The sequence below is a fragment of the Caretta caretta genome, chromosome 14 (assembly GCF_965140235.1).
Source record: "Caretta caretta isolate rCarCar2 chromosome 14, rCarCar1.hap1, whole genome shotgun sequence".
Classification (NCBI taxonomy): Eukaryota; Metazoa; Chordata; order Testudines; family Cheloniidae; genus Caretta; species Caretta caretta.
The window spans coordinates 32,076,508-32,096,438 of NC_134219.1; the positions used below are offsets into that span (position 1 = coordinate 32,076,508).

Here is a 19,931-nt window from a genome sequence, read left to right on the forward strand (position 1 = left end):
CGCCCCGAGATTGCTCATCTCAGTCCCCAGGAGGACCCCATTACTGCACAGTCCTTCTCGCTGGTCACACACTCCCAGAGGTTAACCGCCCCCCGAAACCGCTCCTCTCTGAGCCTTCAGCACGCCTGGTCCTCATCAATCCCCCTTCGGTTTACTGCTCCCCTGTCACTTACTGCAGGAAGTGCCATCCATGGGGTGCAGTACATCCCACCGCTGCCACCAGTTGTCACGGAGTCCCTGGGCAATGCTCTGGAACTGCTCCCCATCAAGCCAGTCAGGACTCTGGGGCAGTTGCCTTTCTGTGAGAAGCCTGTCTTCAGGACACGCAGCTCACACAGCTTCCACCTTCCTGGGTCTGACCTTGGAGCATTCAGCATCCCCTGCCCCTCCGTGCGCTTCCCACAGCAAGCAGGCGGGGCTCCTGGGGAAGCCAGAGGGTCCTGCACCCCAACTTCGCAGTCAGACGTGACTCTCAGCCAGCCAGTAAAACAGAGGTTTATTAGACGACAGGAACATGGTCTAACACAGAGCTTGTAGGTGCAGAGAACTGGACCCCTCAGCTGGGTCCATTTTGGGGGCAGTGAGCCAGACAACCACGTCTGCACTTCACTCCATGTCTCCAGCCAGTCCCAAACTGAAACTCCCTCCAGCCCCTCCTCCTCTGGGCTTTCCCCTTTCCCGGGCCAGGAGGTCACCCGATTCCTTTGTTCTCCAACCCTTTAGCTCTCACCTTGGAGGGGGGAAGGGCCCAGGCCATTAGTTGCCAGGAAACAGGGTGTTGGCCATTCTCTGTGTCTACACCCCTGCACACACCTGCCCTCTAGGGCTCTGCAATGACCATACACCCTTATCCCACCACCTAGATACTTAAGAACTGCATAGGGGAAACTGAGGCACCCCCACACTATTCAGAGGAAACATTAAGAACAGTCCCACTTCGTCACAACACTAAAGTGGTAGGAGTGGTAGATGCGCTGGAGGGTAGGGCTAGGATACAGAGGGACCTAGACAAATTAGAGGATTGGGCCAAAAGAAATCTGATGAGGTTCAACAAGGACAAGTGCTAAGTCCTGCACTTAGGACAGAAGAATCTCATGCACTGCTACATACTAGGGACCGAGTGGCTAGGCAGCAGAAAAGGACCCAGGGGTTACAGTGGACGAGAAGCTGGATATGAGTCAATAGTGTGCCCTTGTTACCAAGAAGGCTAACAGCAGTTTGGGTTGTATAAGTGGGAACATTGCCAGCAGATCGAGGTGATCATTCCCCTCTATTCGGCATTGATGAGGCCTCATCTGGAGTACTGTGTCCCCACAGTAGAAGAAGGATGTGGAAAAATTGGAAATAGCCCAGTGGAGGGCAACAAAAATGATTAGGGGGCTAGAGCACATGACTTATGAGGAGAGGCTGAGAAAACTTGGCTTGTTTAGTCTATGGAAGAGAAGAATGAGGGGGGATTTGATAGCTGCTTTCAACTACCTGAAAGGGGGTTCCAAAGAGGATGGATCTAGACCAGTGGTTCTCAAACTTTTGTACTGATTACTCCTTTCACATAGCAAGCCCCTGAGTGCGACCCCCCCTTATAAATTAAAAACACTTTAAAATATATTTAATACCATTATAAATGCTGGAGGCAAAGCAGGGTTTGGGGTGGAGGGTGACAGCTTGCCACTCCCCATGTAATAATCTCGTGACCCCCGAGGGGTCCCGACCCCCGCTTTGAGAATCCCTGGTCTAGACTGTTTTCTGTGGTAGCAAGTGACAGAACAAGGAGTAATGGTTTCAAGTTGCAGTGGGGGAGGTTTAGGTTGGATATTAGGAAAAACTTTTTCACTAGGAGGGTGGTGAAGCACTGGAATGTGTTACCTAGTGAGGTGGTGGAATCTCCTTCCTTAGAGGTTTTTAAGGTCATGCTTGACAAAGCCTTTAGATGTGTATTGGTCCTGCTTTGAGCAGGGGTTTGGACTAGATGACCTCCTGAGGTCCCTTCCAATGCTGATATTCTATGAAAGAATTGAAAATGCAGTTATGTTTAAAAATTCTTCATTTGTTGGTGCATGAATCATTACTTTGGAATTACTGAAATTATTGAATTATCAACATTTAATAATAATTAGAGTTCAAATTTTCCTTCCAGGTGGATTTCATCATCCGATGAAGTAAGCTGTAGCTCAGGAAAGCTTATGCTCAAATAAATTGGTTCGTCTCTAATGTGCCACAAGTACTCCTTTTCTTCTTGCGGATACAGACTAACACGGCTGCTACAACATTGTTTATGATGATTTATAGAAACCAAGGTAGTAAAATGACACTCATCTGGACAGTGTTAATCAAGTGAAATGATGTAGTGCTAAGAACAATATGTAACCCTTCTGCCAGGCCAAGTTGATAGCAGCAAGGGCCGGGTTCAGTACACAGGGGCTCCCTCTCATCAAAGCAAATGCAAAACTGGCTCGAGCCCCCACCCAGTGACCTGGGAAAATCTTAAATACCCCCTGGGCGCCTCAAAGAGGCAATACTTCCCCTCTCGCAAGCACAGAGTCTCGGTGTAGTAGAGAATCTTTAATAACATGAGGTAAACAACATCAGCATTAAATTGGGGAAACACCACAACTAGTGTTCATTAACCAAACCATGAGCAAAGACCCACCCCAGAAAATTGGGCCACATCCTTTCCCTCGGGTTCTTGAGTCCCAGAACCCAAACGTCTCTTGAGTCCAGCAATCCACAAATCACTCAAAGTCCAAAAAAGTCCAGCCCCAGAGTTCAAAAGTTCATCTGCAGAGTGTTACTCCCCAGTCTGGCTAAAATGTGCCTGTGTGTGGGGGAAAGAGGTAAGGGGCACCTTACGTGTCCTGAAGCTGACTGCCCCACAGGGCTCTGCTGTGCTACGCTGTCTCACGAATGGCTCTGCTCCACCACAACCGGCTCCGCTCTGCACAGCTCACCGTCTCACGAACAGCTCTGCACAGCTCACCGTCTCACGAACAGCTCTGCTCAGCTCGCCGTCTCATGAACACACCGCTGTCTCACGAACAGCTCCGCTCTACCACTACCGGCTCCGCTCAGCTCACCGTCTCACGAACAGCTCTGCTCACCTCGCCGTCTCACAAACACTCCGCCAGCCTCTCCACGAACAGCACTGCTGCACTCTAGATCTTCCGGCTCCCCACTACTTGACACAGTGCTCAGTGATTTCAGCTCTCAGTGATTTCAGCTCATAGTAGTGGGAGCCTTAGTGCTGGTGCACCATAAGGCCAAAGTGAATGCAGCACAGTACCTGTAGCAAGACTCTTAATAGACCCAAAATTAGCTCTGACATTCCACAGTGGAGAGAGACAGAGGTGGAATGGGTGCTTCAGGCCCTCACAAAGGGACCCACACCACCAGGTACTAATACCTGTCTCAAGTCTCTCTCAATTCACAGAGTTTTGGAACCCAAGTCCCTTGCCTAGCGAGTGCTACTCAGTTGATGGTGAGTCCCTCCATCATAACAAAAGGCCAAGTACAGTTCCAAGCACAGTTCCCATAATCAGGGTAATAACAATTTATTCTTCCCGCCCCAATAACAGAGACACTGGGGATCCCACAACAGCCAAAGTGACCATTTGGGCAGTTATGGCCTCATTCTAGGCGGGGTGGGTGTGCCTATGCAAATGAGATCAGCCCCTGAAGTTCTTTTCCACAACTTGCCACACCTCACCACCAGATGTCAGGGTGGAGCCCATCCTGACTCTGCTTACATCCTCCCCCCAGCCGAGAATTTGGTGTCCCGACAAATCATACTCCCTTTATACCAACTCATTGGTTTCCTCGAAAGGGCCTCAGAAAGCTCACTTTGGCTTCCACAATCCTGTGTGCTAAATGTATTGGCTCCTCACTAGTCACCCCAGGTGCATCATAAGTTAACCGTTTTACTGGTCTTATCGCCCTGTCTCGTCTATTGAGAATCTCTGTTGCCGAGGTAGGGGGAACATCCTCTTGAGTGATGGATGGAGAGGCTTCCTTTGAGAGTCCCTTGGCTACTGGCGTAGGCCCCTGCACTCCTAGTTCTAAAGCAGGAGGGTCCAGGACATCCTCTACCTGTGTGTCTCCACTGGCCAATAACCTGTGTGTGTCATCACCCGGGGGTCTCATCAGCGGCACAGGGGTGTCAGAAATGGGCCTAAATAATTCCGCCATGGGGTTTAGGGTGGAAGAGGGAGAACTCTCATTTGGTTCAGCTGGTCGAGACTGAAATCTTGTCTCCATCCCAGGATACACCAGGGTTGTGTCCTCCTCCTCAGACTCACTCTCAGATGTGCAGAATAGGGGTAAGTTAGCTGCAGGGGGCTCACTGTCTGTTGGATGGCAGCTTTGGTCTAGCACTTCTGTTCTGCCTGGCTGCCCTGTCGTGGCCCATCTCATAAGGGGTGCTTACCAATTCCCCCACAGGGAGCAAAAGGTTTCTATGCACTGTCTTTATTTGCCCTGGACTGTCTTCAGGTTTGATCTTGTAGACCGGCAGATCTCCCAGCTTTTCCATCACCAGGTAAGGTATTGCCTTCCATCTGTCAGTTATCTTGTGTTTGCCAGCAATACCCAAATTTCGCAGCAGGACTCTGTCCCCCGGCTGGAGCTCCTGAGATCGCACTCTAGCGTCATATCGATGTTTGTTGCGGTCTGCGTTCTTCCGAGCCGCAGCGGTAGCTAAGCGATAAGCATCCCGCAGCTTTTCTCTTAGTCGGGATACATATTGCTGATGAGTTTCATAGCTATCTCCATCCTCTGATACACCAAAGCACAAGTCTATGGGTAATCTTGGTTCTTGCCCAAACATCAAGAGATATGGGGTGACTCCCGTGGCATCATTCTTTGTGGCATTGTAGGCATGCACCAGAAATGCGACATGCTGGCTCCAGGTTGCCTTCTGCTCTGGTCGCAAAGTTCCCAACATATCTAATAGGGTTCGGTTGAACCTCTCTGGCTGAGGATCACCTTGGGGGTGATAAGGCGTTGTCCTAGACTTTTTAATTCCTGCTATCTTCAGCACCTCCTTCAGAAGGTGACTCTCAAAATCCCGCCCCTGATCAGAGTGTATCCGAGCCGGGAATCCATAGACTGAGAAATATTTGTCCCACAATACTCGAGCGACGGTGGTGGCCCTCTGATCACGTGTGGGATATGCCTGTGCATACCATGTAAAATGGTCAGTCACTACTAGAATGTTCCCAACATTCCTCTTGTCTACCTCTACAGACAAGAAATCAATGCATACCAATTCCAAAGGTTTGTTGCTGGTGATGTTCTTGAGATATGCAGCCCTCGTGGGCAGAGTTTTCCTTTGAACACATCGAGCGCAAGTCTCATATTTCCTGCGAACATCTTCAGCCATCCGGGGCCAATAGTACCTACTACGAATAAGTTCCAGGGTCCTCTCCATCCCTAAATGCCCAAAGTCATCATGCAGGGCCCTCATGGCCAGGGCTCTGTACTTTTTTGGCAGTACTAGTTGTGCTCGTTGTTTTTGTAAAGAGTCAGTGGTCATTCGGTGTAGCACTCCCTGAATCAGTTTTAGTTTGGTCCATTCTCTCAATAGTAGTTTACCCTCCGGGTTAGGTGGGACAACCGCAGCTGGGCTTCGCCCCTCCCTTTTGGCAAGTAGTGTATCACGAATGTCAATATCTTGCCGCTGGGCTTCTTGCCAGTCAGCCGCATTGAGCCTGGGCAAAGGAGATTGGTCCAATGCAATATAGTTCACTGAAGCAGAAGGCATGCATTCGGGGGCAGGCCCAAAGCTTCTGCAACACATCCCTGAAGGCTCTCACAGGCCTCTGGCTCTCGGCGACTCACACTGCAAATAGCTCTCACTCCATCTGTGGGTATCACAGCAACTTCTGGAGCCTGCGGACGCCTGGACAATGCATCTGCATCTACATTGCTTCTCCCTGATCTGTACTGAATGCTGAACTCATAGCTAGCCAAGGCGGCCACCCATCTCTGCCCTGTAGCTTCCAGCTTAGCACTTGTTAACACATAAGTCACTGGATTGTTGTCTGTCCACACCTGGAACTAAGCACCATACAAGTAGTCTCGAAATTTCTCAGTGATGGCTCATTTCAAGGCCAAGAATTCCAGCTTGTGGGTGGGATAACGAGTTTCACTATCAGACAATCCTCGGCTGGCAAAGGCTACAGGTTTATGTTTGCCTTCCACTTCCTGGTACAGGACTGCTCCCAGACCCTCCAAACTGGCATCAGTATGCAGGATAAATGGTTTGCTTGGGTCAGCAAAAACTAGGACTGGAGCATGAGTTAGGCAAGTAATGATTTCTCGAAAAGCCCTTTCACATCTCTCATCCCACCGTGGCCCAAATGGTGCAAAGGGGCCATAGTGTCTCTGCACAGGAGGCTTTGGGGACCTCCCCTTATTCTTGGTCTTAGATTTGTTCTTGCTGGACTGATGTCCCCTGGTAAGATCATTCAGAGGCTTTACAATCGTAGCATAGTTTTTCACAAACCTGCGGTAGTAGCCACTAAATCCAAGAAAGGTCTTGAGTTCTCTGTAGTTACTTGGATGTGGCCATGTAGTGAGTGCTTCTATTTTATCAGGATCAGTACTCACACCCTCTTGGGACACGATGTGACCCACATACTTCACTGAGGTTCTGCAGAACTGGCATTTGTCAATTGAAAGCTTTAGACCATAATCCTCCAACCTATCAAGCACTTTAAGAAGTCTTTCTTCATGCTCCTCTAAGGTTCTTCCAAACACAATCAGGTCATCCAAATAAACTAACACTTGCAGTAAATTCATGTCTCCCACAACTCTCTCCATGAGACGTTGAAAGGTGGCAGGTGCTCCAGAAATCCCTTGGGGCATGCGTTCGAACTGATAGAACCCTAATGGGCAGATGAAGGCTGTCTTCTCCTTATCTTCTTCTCCCAGAGGGATCTGGTAGTACCCACTTCGAAGATCCAACACAGAGAACCACTGGCTTCCCAGCAAACAGTCTAAGGCATCTTGCACTCAAGGCATAGTGTACTGGTCGACCACAGTACGGCTGTTTAGGGTGCGGTCGTCAATACACATCTGGATTTTCCCATTCTTTTTACAGACTACCACAATGGGCGAGGCGTATGGGCTGCGGGACTCTGTAATGATGCCATTCGCAGCCAGCTCCTGAAGATGATGTCGCACATCTTCCATCTCAGAGAGAGCAATCTTCCTAGATCTCTCCCTGAAAGGTCGAGAGTCATGTAGTCTGATATTGTGTTCTACTCCTTTTGCACATCCCATTCATGCAGTGAGAACACCTTGGATCTTTCACAAAGTTTCTTCCTCAGGCGATCTTTCCACTCCTCGGACACTGGTGAATCTCCAAAGTCAAACTTTGCTGGGTCTATCGTCAGAACTTGAGTTTCACACTGGGGGGTTACAATTGACTCGGGCTCAAAGAGGTCTGCTATCTTTTGTCCTTGCTTCACAAAAATATCACGACTCATTTCATTAGCAATCAGTATAGTCACCTCTTCCTGGGCTTCAGCAGGTAGGGTTATGACTCCACTAAGAACCAGCACTCCTTCAGGAAGCCCTCCCTCGGTCGGCTGCTCTACCACTGCTAATGTTCTCTTACTGCCTTTCAGGCAGGTACCCAAGACAATCCACCGGGTTACTCTCGACTGATAAAAGAGGTCCGAGAGGAGGAAGAGAGGCAGGCAGCTGGTGAGGTTTGGGAGGTTCAGCCACCCCAGGCAACTGCCACAACATCCATACGAACGCCCAAGGCGCTGATGATGAATCCTCAAGAGGAACTTACCCAACGAGTGCAGGTCCTGACACAGAAAGTGACTGAACTAGAGAATACTATCGATTCAGCAAAGACTTCAGGGTACAAGGAACCCCCCGTTACCATGGTCCAGAAGACTACATTTAGAACCTCTGCCCCACCCCGGCAACACGGGAAAGGGCAATCCTTCTTCTGCTACCGGTGTGGCCAGGATGGGCACATTGCTGCCAGGTGTCAGAATGCAGAGAATCCCCCGCTAGTATACCAAAAGCTGAGGACCACCTGGGGGAAGTCGGGAAACGGCCCCAGGGCCTGGGAAGGGAGCCACCTAGGCCTGCAGGGTTTGGAGGCTCCCCTGCGAAGAACCATGCCACCCGAATCCCACCAGGATTGATAGGACCTCGAGCTGAGGTCACTGTAAAGGTTGAAGGGACAGAATGTAGAGCAGTGCTTGACACGGGATCCCAAGTGACTATCATATTCCAGTCTTTCTACCAGCAGATGCTTATGCATCTGCCTATACAGCCCTTGACAGGGCTTGGCCTGTGTGGTCTCAGCATGGATGAATACCCTTATCAGGGGTATGTCATTGTACACCTGGAATTCCCAGAAGAGATCGCTGGGGTAAGACAGGAGGTGGACACTGCAGCTTTAATATGCCCTGACCCTAAAGGTGTCTCTGATGTGTCCGTGCTAATAGGGACCAACTCCAGCCTCTTTAAGGTACTTGCAGATTACTGCAGACAGCGAGCAGGGGACCAATACCTGAATACCTTGGTGATAACTTATACAAACAAATAATTAAAAACAGTGAAAAATCAGTTACTGTAGGAAAAGGGGTCCGTCCAGCTCAGGCAATAGCAAGAGCAGATAGGTCAAATTTGCGAAGGTTGCATGGATCTGAATCTTACCTCTATGTCAGTTGACAGAATTAATTTAAACATACACAGACACAAAACACAATTTGTGTGTGTGTGTAAAAAATATTGACTGAATCCTCAATACAGTCTCCTTTGGGCAGCTTAGTACATCATCTCAGACAGAGACTAGCTGCCTTATCTGGGCAGGGGGCTGCACTGCGCATCAAACCATATGGAGATACAGGGTGCTGCTGAGAGCGTCTCCCACTTCCTGAGCCCCAGCTCCAGCACCCTGCCTTTAGTTTTATATATCTGGCCCTCTCCTTCCTCTGCCCTCGCTACACAGTGGCCACATCCCACCCCTCCAATTTGCCCCTTTCTCCCACCTTTATGTCTGTTTTGCAGGAAGCAGAGTCTGCCAGTAGCAAAGGCAGAGTGAGGGGAGGGCAGCAGCTGCTACTGCTGCTCAGCAGATGAGGGTTGAACTTCCTGGGTCAGACGCTGCAGCTGCTGCAGCCTCCCTCACCTCCTCCATTGTGAGCCGGGGCGGAGCCGCTGCTGCCGCTGCCCAGCGGGGTGGGTGCGGGGAGAGCCCTTCCCTAGCGCCCCTCGGGGCCCAGCCGCGGGGACTTTCTGCGGGGGCTGGAACCAGCCCCTGGGGCAGCCCTGGGCTCTGCCGATACCAGCCCCTGAGCCGGAGCCTGCAGGTGAGGGGAGAGACCCGGGGAAAGGGCTGGGGCCGGGCAGGAAAGTGACTCTGCACCAACGGCCCCTCCTCGCCCCAGCTCTGCTCCCGGGGGGGCGGGGGTCTGCGAGTCCCAGAGCTGCTGCCCTCCCTGACCCCCCCCACCCCCCTCCCCGGCTCTGCCCCCCTGAGCGCCTGCAGGAGCCGAGCCAGCGCCGGGAGAGCGACCGCTCCGGGCCGGGCCAGGGACCGAGTCTCCCAGCCCGAGGGGAGGGAAGATGGGGCAGAGACTGGCAGGGGCAACGGGATTTTTTTCCTGGACAAGCTGAGGCGCAGGGAGAGGAAAAGCCAGTTCCTGCCTCTGCCTAGTCTCCGCGCTTCTGGGGGGATGCTCTGCCCTGGGGACAGTGTCAGGGGGAATCTTTCAAAGTGGATCCTTGAATCTTTACAGCTGGAGCACAGAGTGACACTGACAGTTACTGTTGGCTGCACAATTTCAGACTCAAGGAGCCTCTTCAGTTGCTTATAACATCCTCACAGTTACTAGATGCATCTGGCCTCTCATGTAGTCTGGCAATTGCTATGTTTATCTTTACAGTTTCTGTCCTCTGTGAATTTATTTTGGAAAGTTTGATGAGAAGCCAATTAGCCTGTTAATGAAAAGGGAATGGGAACAAAAGCAAGTTACAATTTTACCATTACAAAAAGGATTGTTTCCTTTTAACCAGTTCTAGCGCTTTAAGAATTTCGACTAGACATTTTACATTGACAAAGAAGGAATTCCTATGTCAGACACAGTTCTCTCTCTAGTCTGGCAAAATCTCTTTTGCCAGAGACTTTTTAGAGAATGTAGGCAACAGCCACAAATGTGATTCATGGGAGGGAGAAAAATCCTTCCATTGAGAAACATCAAGAGCTCAATATGTTTAGTTTATCATGAAAAATAAATATATTGGAAGACTGGGAGGTGACTTGATTACATTGTATGAGTACCTTCGGGGACAGAAAATAGTGGTAATAAAGGGCTAGCATAAGCTGGTATCTGGACGCTGAAGCCAGATAAATCCGATTAGAAATTAGGCATAAATTTTAATAGTGGAAGTGATTAATCTCTGGAACAAATTACCAAAGAAGTGGTAGATTCTCTGTTTCTTGATGTCTTCAAATCAACACTGGATAACTTCTAGAAAATATGTTTTGGCCAAACATAGGCCTTTGAGGAGATGCAGGGTTAGCTGGGTAACAGTTAATGGTCTCTGACATACAGAAAGTCAGACTAGATGATCCAGTGGTCCTATCAGGCCTTAAACTCTATAAATTTTAGGATCTCATTCCACAAACACTCACGTGTTTAATATCAAACTTCTGAGTGGTCTCCTGGATTTCACTTAATCTCTGTGACTGAGAGGATTTAAAAATATCTCTGTGGGTTTAGTTCTGGTAGGAGGAGATGGGTCTGTACTATAAATAAAGTGATGAAGGATGGGATCTTTAAATACAGGAGCACAATTTAGACACCTAAATCCAAATGTAGGCCGCTAATTTAGCATTCCCCTAGAATGGTAGAAAAAGTCTGGGGGAAATCAGGGTTTGAAATGGACTAAATCCCTTCTGAAACTTCCGAGTCACACTTCTTGCCCTGACAGGTTGCAGAATAACATCCACATTTCGCTCCAGGTCATCCAGTCCATGGAGAGACAGGGAAGGGAAATGGCTGCAGTGGAGCTGGTGACCTTCGAGGAGGTGGCTGTGTATTTCTCCAAGGAGGAATGGGCTCTGCTGGACCCAGGTCAGAGAGCCCTCTACAGGGATGTGATGCAGGAGAATTATGAGACTGTGACCTCACTAGGTAAGGATTCCTGTCCTCTCTGGTATTAGAAGCTGGGAGCGGGAGGGCTGAAAAATAGCTGCGTTGTCTTCTGTGCAGGGTTCTTCAATGATTCTCCCCCCCCACCCCGCCCATGCTTCAAGGGGTCAGTCTATATACTCCCCAGCTCCTGTGTGTGAGAGACTGTCCCCTCCACATGCCCTCACACAGGACAGCAGAGTCAGGGATATAACAATGGTGCTACCCTTCCATAACCAAGGTTTTCAAGCGAGACAAACTCACTCTCTCTTCACCGTTCCTGGGGTTACTTCCGTCCTCTTGGGCCTCTGAGCACTTTGTGACCTCAAAGCTGGACAAGTGTCTCAGCTTTGCCTAAGTGGCCAGATTTTCAAATGAGCTTTATCTGCATCTTGCCTACGTTCTGCCTCAGCCAGTTGTTTTAGCAGGAGGTACCAAGGTGTTCTTCCCTCTTCTACTAGTCCGGAAGGGCATGTACCAGTGTTATGGGGCTGTGGCCAGTTTCTGCTAATGCTTCTTTCTTGTGCCAGTGTGCTGAATTCTTGCAAGGAGGCTGTTGTTCCTGGTGTCTGTCCCTCACTGGGGTTGATTTCTGTGAAATTATGATTTCTCTCAGTGAGAGTCATTGAGCTCTGCACTGAGTGAGGGCTTATGAAGTAATTTAAAATCTGGGAGTACTATTTGTGGAACATCACTAGAGTAGAAAAAAGTGAGGAGGGGTCTTGTGTTTCAGGCGCTGCACTTGGAATCAGAAGACCTAGGTTCAGTTTCATGCACTACTACACACTTGAAGCTCTTGTAAGTCTCTGAGGCTGTGACTTTCAAAGATACCCAAGGGAGTTAGACATCCAGCCCCTGCTAACTGGGTTGTCAGGCCACTTTGAAATTCAATTTTAACCTCTCTGGTCCCACAAGAATGAGCTGAGGTCTGGAAAATCTGCCTTTGAGTAAAAGCTTTGCTTCACTACCGTGCTAAATCAGCACCACTGCGATTGATGCTCTCCCATTGACATAATTACTTCTCCTCAATGAGAGGCGGAACTTATGTCAGCAGGAGAGCACAGACACTGCATTAGGTCAATTGTAAGTTACATTGCTCAGCGGGCGGGGTTTTTCACACCCCTAAACAATGTAATTTACATCAATTTAAGCCATCGTATAGACAAGACTTGAGAGACTTATGGAGCTCAGTCTATTAAGTTCATCCAGAAGAAGGTTGAGAGGTGTTTTGAAGACATAAGTGCCTACATGAAGAGAAAATTTCTGATACCAGAAGGTTCCTTAATCTAGCAGCCAAAGTCAGAATGTGATTCAATGAGTAGAAGCTGAAGATGGGTGAATTCAGGCCAGTCATAGTCAATGGAGTACATTACCCAAGGGTGTGGTGGAGTCTTCATCATTTGGATGTCTCTTTCTAATAAATATAGTCTAACTCAACCACAAGATATGGGATTGATGGAGCAATCTTTGGGTGAGGTTCTCTGGCCTGTGTTTGATACAGGAGGTCAGACTAGATGTTCATAATATTCCTGTCTAGCCTATACATCTAAAAACATATGTTTGCAGATTTGTACATTAGTTGGAAAGCCAGTCAGTCCTGTGGCTGGTCTCAAGGCCCAATTCAGCAAACCATCACTAGTCACAAAGCACCTACGCAGGTGCTTAATTTCATGAAAGTCAATGGAACTCAAGTGCTAAATTTAAGAGATTTGCTTGACTGGGCACCTGGGAGATTATGGGGATGCGGTAGTTGAATTTGTTGGGATGCATCTTGCATCTAGGGAAAATATGACTTGAGATCAGCAGAACAAGGACAATGGACTTCAAAAAGCAGACTTAGAGAATTAGTAGGTATGGTTCCATGGGAAGAAAATCTAAGCAAAAAAGAACTGAAAGAGAGCTGACACTTTCTCAAAGAGACAATATTCAAGGCACAGCAGCAAACTATCCTGATGTGAAGAAAGGTAGGAAAAATAGTCAAGAGGCCAATATGGCTGCATCAGGAGATTTTTCAATAACCTGAAAATTGAAAAGGAATCCCACCAAAGTGGGTACCTGGAGAGGTTGTGGAGGATGGAAATGAGAGGGTAGTAGGAGCATGTAGGGACACGACTGGAAAGGCTAGGGCACCAAATGTGTTGCACATAGCAAAGAATGTAAAAGGCAATAAGAGGTTCTTTAAATACATTAGGAACTAGAGAAAGATGAAGGAAAGTGTTCTCTACTTGGCAGGGAAGGAGAGCTAATAAAAGGCAACATATTTTGCTTTAGTCTTAACTAAAAAAGTTAATTGTGACCAAATGTTAACCACATCTACTATTAAGAAGGAAGGCACACAAGCCAGAATAGGAAAAGAACAGGTTAAAAAAATACTCTGTTAGATTTATTCAAGTTGTCAGGGCCCGACAAAATTCACCCCCGGTACTTAACCAACTAGATGAAGCAATCTTGAAAGCAGGATCAATTTTCTTTCAGAACTTATTGAGGAGAGTGAGGTCCTAGAGGACTGGAGCAGGGCAAACATGGTACCTATCTTTAAAAGGGGAACAAAGAGGACCTTGGGAATTATAGATGAGTCAACCTAACTTTGATACCTGGAAAGATTCTGAACCAAATTATTAAACAGTCAATTTGTAAGCACCTAGAGGATAATGAGATAATAAATAATAGCCAACATGTATTTGTCAAGAAAAAACCATGTCAAACTAACCTAATGTCCTTCTTTGACAGGGTTACTGGCCAAGTGGCTTGGAGGAAGCACTAGACATGATTTATCTTAATTTTAGTAAAGCTTTTGTAATCGTTCTATATGACCTTTCTCATAAGCGAACTAGGGAACTGTGATACAGTACTACTGCTGAGAAGGAACTCTGGGTTATAGTGGATCACAAATTGAATATGAGTCAAAAATGTGATGTAGTTGTGAAAAAGGCTAATATGCTGAGGTGTATCAACAGGAGTGTCATATGTAAGACCCAGGAGGTAACTGTCCTGATCAACTCCGCACTGGGGAAGTCTCAGCTGGAGGACTGTTTCCAGTCCTGGGTGCCACATTTTAAGAAAGAAGTGGACAAATTAAAGGGAGTCCAGAGGAGAACAACAAAAATGACAAAAGTTTCAGATTTTGTCATGGATATTTTTAGTAAAAGTTACAGGCAATAAAGAAGAATTCATGGAAACCGGAGACCTGTCCATGATTTTACTAAAAATATCCATGACAAAATGGGGAGGGAGAAGGCTCCAGCACCCATCGCTGCTGGGGCTCTGGAGTTCCCCACCGCCCATGGTGGTTGGGCAGCTCTGGGGGACCCACCATTCCTGACACTTGGAGCTCCAGGGTCCCCCCACCACTCATTGCTCAGAGCTGCGGGGGGCCCCCACTGCCCACGGTGGTCATGAACTGTGGGGTTCCCTCACCGCCCATGGCAGCTTGGATCTCCCCCCACCCTCAGTGGCCACCTGGATCTGAGCCACCAAGGGCAGTTGGGGGACTCCGCAGCTCCGAGCCACCGTGGGCTGAAGTCATGGAGGTCTCTGGAAGTCATAGATTCCGTGACTTCCACAACCTCCATGACAAAATCATAGCCTTAGACATAATGAGACATAATCCCCAGCCCAATAAGATCACAAGGTATCTTCCACGTCTGGCTTGTGTTAGGGAGTGACTTGTGTGTGTTGGAAGAGGGTGGTATATTTGGCAGTGATGGAGACTTGATTGTACCCCATATGTCTAGAGAGCAAAATGATTCTGCTCATCTCCCTAGAGAAATATGTTATGGCAATTCCCTAGGCAGAATGGATGAACCCTTGGTCTAGACCAGCGTGTCAAGGGATCTGACTGATTTATAGCTCAATTCTTGTAGTGTGGGGGTGGGGAGAGGAAGGACCCTTTCTGGGTTGCTTATTCAGCTCCTGGATCTGGAAGTAGTAACAGCACTCACTTAATGAACAAGATCAGCACTTATTTCCTTCCCCCACCGATGCAGGATTTCCAGTTTCCAAACCCAGTGTGACCTCCTGGCTGGAACGAGAGGAGAAACTGTGGGTCCCCAGTCTCCAGGAATGGGGGATTCTGAGAGATGCCTACACAGGTGAGGAATCAGAAACCAATTATTGAATCCTCATGGCAGATGTCACTTAGGCATTTTCATCAAGGCTGTCTGACCCTTCAGCCCCTGCCTTCATCTGTATTTGAAGGATAGGTCCCCTCCTCTCTCTCTCCTCTGGGGCAGGTTTTGGAGGTGGGTAGGGTTCAGCTGCTGATATTTCAATCTCCTCAGCAGTTACTTTGGTTTGTTCTGCCCTTTGCTGTTCCCCTTTCTGAGGTTCCTTTTCCCCCTGGCACAGGGAATGACTTGTGTCTGGATTCTCTTTGTCTCAGCAGGTGATAGGATGGTGAATGAGAACAAGGAGGAGAATCAGGAACATCCTGAGCAATTGGAACTGCACAGGACATCAGGAAGATCTGAAGGGGAGGCTTCCCAGATTCCTGAGCATGGAGATGCTGCCCCTCTGGCCTGCACTGACTTTTGCATGCAAGAAAACCAGCCGGGGCAGAGACAGTGTAAATCCTCTGACCAGAAAATATGGATCAAGAAAAACAAAGACACTGTTCAACAGAGAATCCCCATTGGTAAGACACCCTACACATGCGGTGACTGTAGGAAAAGTTTCAGGTGCAGATCACAACTTACTAGACACCAAAGAACCCATACAGGAGAGAGACCCTACACATGCCTGGACTGTGGGAAAAGATTCAAACAGAGCTCAGCCCTAATTACACATCGTACAGTCCACGAACGAAAGAAGACCTATAACTGCCCTGACTGTGGGAAAGGCTTCAGTCGGAGCTCAACCCTTATTCAGCATCAAAGAATCCACACAGGAGAGAAACCTTATGAATGCAGTGAGTGTGGGAAAAGCTTCCGTGTGAGCTCAAATCTTCTATCACATCAGAGAACCCACACAGGGGAGAAACCCTATGAATGCCTTACTTGCGGGAAAAGCTTCATTCAGAGCTCAAACCTTCTATCACATCAGAGAACCCATACAGGAGAGAGACCCTACCAATGCAATGAGTGTGGGAAAAGCTTCAGTCAAAGTTCATCCCTTATTAAGCATCAGAGAATTCATACAGGAGAGAAACCCTATAGCTGCCCTGACTGTGGGAAAAGCTTCAGTTACAGTGTAGAACTCAATGATCATCAGAGAACCCACACAGGGGAGAGACCCTATAAATGCAATGAGTGTGGGAAAACCTTTAGTTGCCTCTCACACCTTCGATCACATCATACAACCCACACAGGAGAGAAACCATATAACTGCCCTGAATGTGGGAAAAGCTTCACTCGCAGGTCAACCCTTACTACTCACCAGAGGATCCACACAGGGGAGAAACCCTTTAAGTGCTCCGAATGTGGGAAAAGCTTCCGTGCAAGCTCAGCCCTTTCTGAACATCAAAGAATCCACAGTGGAGAGAGACCCTACAAGTGTCTTCACTGTGGGAAAAGTTTCTATAACAACTCAGCCCTTTCTAATCACCAGAGATCCCACACAGGTGAGAGACCTTACACATGCAATGAGTGTGGGAAAAGCTTTAGAAGCAGCTCACACCTTCTGTCACATAAGAGACTCCACAGTGGTGAGAAACCCTATAAGTGCACTGACTGTGGGAAAGACTTCCGGCACAGCTCAAACCTCAGTACACATAAGAGAATCCACATAGGACACACACCCTAGAAATGTCCTGGCTAGGATTGGGCCAAGTGAAGGACCTTTTCTGATTCCCATGAATTTTAAAGAGTCAGGCCAGGCTGTAGTGGCTATGTAACTAGGACATGAAATGTTTATTAAAGCAGAAAATGAAATCATCTTCCTGGGACAGAGCCATGCAGAGCAAGAGGCTTAGATAAGATTTGCACATTGTAACTGCATTTGATTTATGACTTCTCAAGAAACTGTGAACATCCTCCTTCATCTCCCAGTTTTACTTTTGATGTTCTTACAGGGGTAGTCAATTATTTTTATCAAGGTCCAGATTTCTTGGTCAAAGTATAGTCAAGGTTCAGGCTTCAGAGCAAATAATAATAATAAAAAACAACAATAACAAAAAGATTTTTGGGGCCCATTCAAAAGTGTCTGGTGGCCCGGATTTGGCCTATGGTTGACCTATTGACTCCCCCTGACCTAGAACCAGCTTCATTTTATAGAATGTGACTTCTAATTTATACTTGATAGTGTTTTAGACCTCGATGCTCCAAGGGACTGAGGTGCTGTGACACTTGAGGATTGCAATACCTAACTTTTAGGTACCTAGAAAATCACAGATACCACACTGGGATCCACAAAGCCTGAGTTAGCAGGCTAGGCTCCATAGAAAATGAATGGGGTGATATAGGCATTTTAGATTGTGATTCACAAAGGCCAGCAGGTGGGGAGCCACCAAAGCTAGCCAATGGGACATGCCAATGAAAGTGGTGTGGTCTAAGCCCCATCCCTCTCACAGAGATAGGCGCCTCCCTGGTCTTGCAATTCATGATGGGGCATGTTCTGTTAGGCATGTTCAGAGGCCATGTAACTCAGCACAAAACAACGGGGGATTGAGGAGGAGAAAGACAACATTCTTTGTAACCTTTAGCACAGATGTGGAAGACCCTTAGTTCAAGTCCCTCCTCCACCTGATGAGGTAAAAGAATTTGAACATGGATCTGCCCACTCTCAGAGTAGTACCCTAGCCACAGAGCAAGTCTGGCTGTGGGACTCACTCGGTCTATCCGAGTAAAACAGTTCCACTGTATATAAATACTTAGTCATTGGGCCAGAGAAAGAAAGTGAGACTAACTCAATAGTCTTGTGGTGAGATCACCTACCTGTCAGGTGGTAACCTTGTCTCCAGATCCTTTGCTCTAATGACTCCTTACATTGACGTTATCCTAACTTCCACCATGAAGAAGACTGCACACTGAACAATGGAATGAAGGGTGAGAAATTCTACCTACTTAAAAGTGCAGAAAGATTTCAATTCTTATTGCTAAAATTCTATAGGGAATTTCTGTGCTTTAAAGGAGGTCAGAATTTGACCTTGGAGAGAATAATTATTGTTTTCCTAGAACACTGAACCCATTGGAGTTGAGTTCTTTTCCATTAAACCAGACTCTTGGGCTCTTAGGCGCTCTTAATTGGAAAATACCAAACTCATATAAACCTAACAACTTACTTCCAACTATAAAATATTTCCTAATTTCAAATGGTGCAAAAGAAAAAAGAATTTCACTAGCAATAGTGATTTAAAAAATCGAGCCTTAAAGCAGTTTAAGATTGGGGGAAATACTCTGAAGAGCATAACTGGGCTAATAGAATTTGAAAATGACAACATTGTAACTGAGGCTTTGTCTACACTAGCACTTTTGTCAGCAAAAATTGTGTGGCTCAGGGGTGTGGGAAAAAAACACACCCCTGACCAACATAAGTCTCACTGACAGAAGCACCAGTGTGGACAGCACTATGTCGGTGGAGACGGTCTCCCGCCGACGTAGCTACCGCCGCTCATTGGGGGTGGTTTAATTATGCTGGTGGGAAAGCTCTCCCCCGCCGGCATTGACTGTCTATACAGGAGACATTACAGCGGCGCAGCTGCTGTGGTACAGCTGTGCTGCTGTAAGGTCCATAGTGTAGGCATAGACTAAAACTGAGCTGGTGCTGATTAAACCGCATGCTTTCCACTGTAGCTGCCAGAGTTATTCTTCACACCTTGCGTCTGTAATGTTGATGTCACTTCACTTAGTTTACTGCTTAATAGAGCTACCCTTCAAATCTTTTTGGTTTGATGAGAACATAACTAAAGTTCAGCTGTTCTTATTGTGTTGTTATATTTTTATGACAGGTTTCAGAGTAACAGCCGTGTTAGTCTGTATTTGCAAAAAGAAAAGGAGTACGTGTGGCACCTTAGAGACTAACCAATTTATTTGAGCATAAGCTTTCGTGAGCTACAGCGCACTTCATTGGATGAAGTGAGCTGTAGCTCACGAAAGCTTATGCTCAAATAAATTGGTTAGTCTTTAAGGTGCCACAAGTCCTCCTTTTCATATTTTTATGGAAATTCATTGTTTGATTACTTTTTGTTCTCTTTCAGCTCAGTTCCTAACTGTAACTGCTACTGAGAACTTGTAACTTTGTTGTTCACTGTTCTACTCTGTCCTGTATTTTACACTTAACCCCTGTGACTGTTCTGTTTTTTACAAGTGTGAGTGACAATTACTTGCAAGTCCTTTGATCTCTCACTCTTGTATCATTACTCTGTATGTGTGAGTGAGGAAAGCTGTCTTCTAACTTCAAAATCTCACTACAATCTTTATTTGTGTGTGTTCTATACTTCAGAATACTTTTATGCTAATTTCAGTTGTGCTGTGTATTTTTAACTACAGAATAATATAATGTGTTAATACCTCACACTACACAGTAGTCTCATTCCAATCTTGGTTTATGAATTTAACTAATTCCTATTTTCTTTGTCTACTTTAAATACCAAAAGCAGGGTACTTTATGATAGTTCTCTTTCTATATATGAATGTTAGTGTTTTTCTGTGGAATTATCTTGAACAATCTCTCTCTCCTCTACCTATTAACTCAAACACCAAAATCTCCCCCTGCAGTACACTATCTGCCTATCAACTTTCTAAGAACACTCCCTAAACCTGCTTGATTAACTTTAATTTGAAAACTTTGGTTACTCAAAAAGAAAAGGAGTACTTGTGGCACCTTAGAGACTAACCA

General features: G+C 47.1%; 1 protein-coding gene across 4 annotated transcripts; it reads left to right on the forward strand.

Moving 5' to 3' along the window:
* The first annotated feature begins 9,109 nt into the window (after positions 1-9,109).
* Positions 9,110-19,124, forward strand: LOC125629153 (uncharacterized). Of its 4 annotated transcripts, none has more exons than XM_048834459.2 (4): positions 9,110-9,335; positions 10,991-11,162; positions 15,146-15,250; positions 15,541-19,124. In XM_048834459.2, the coding sequence occupies exons 2-4, from the start codon at positions 11,003-11,005 to the stop codon at positions 16,896-16,898; spliced, it is 1,623 nt and encodes a 540-aa protein (XP_048690416.1). In that variant the 5' UTR covers positions 9,110-9,335; positions 10,991-11,002; the 3' UTR covers positions 16,899-19,124. The 4 variants fall into 4 exon arrangements, with proteins under 4 accessions (XP_048690416.1, XP_048690418.1, XP_048690417.1 ...); XM_048834461.2 differs by having other exon boundaries at positions 15,544-19,124; XM_048834460.2 differs by having other exon boundaries at positions 9,142-9,335; positions 10,960-11,162.
* Positions 19,125-19,931: the final 807 nt, after the last annotated feature.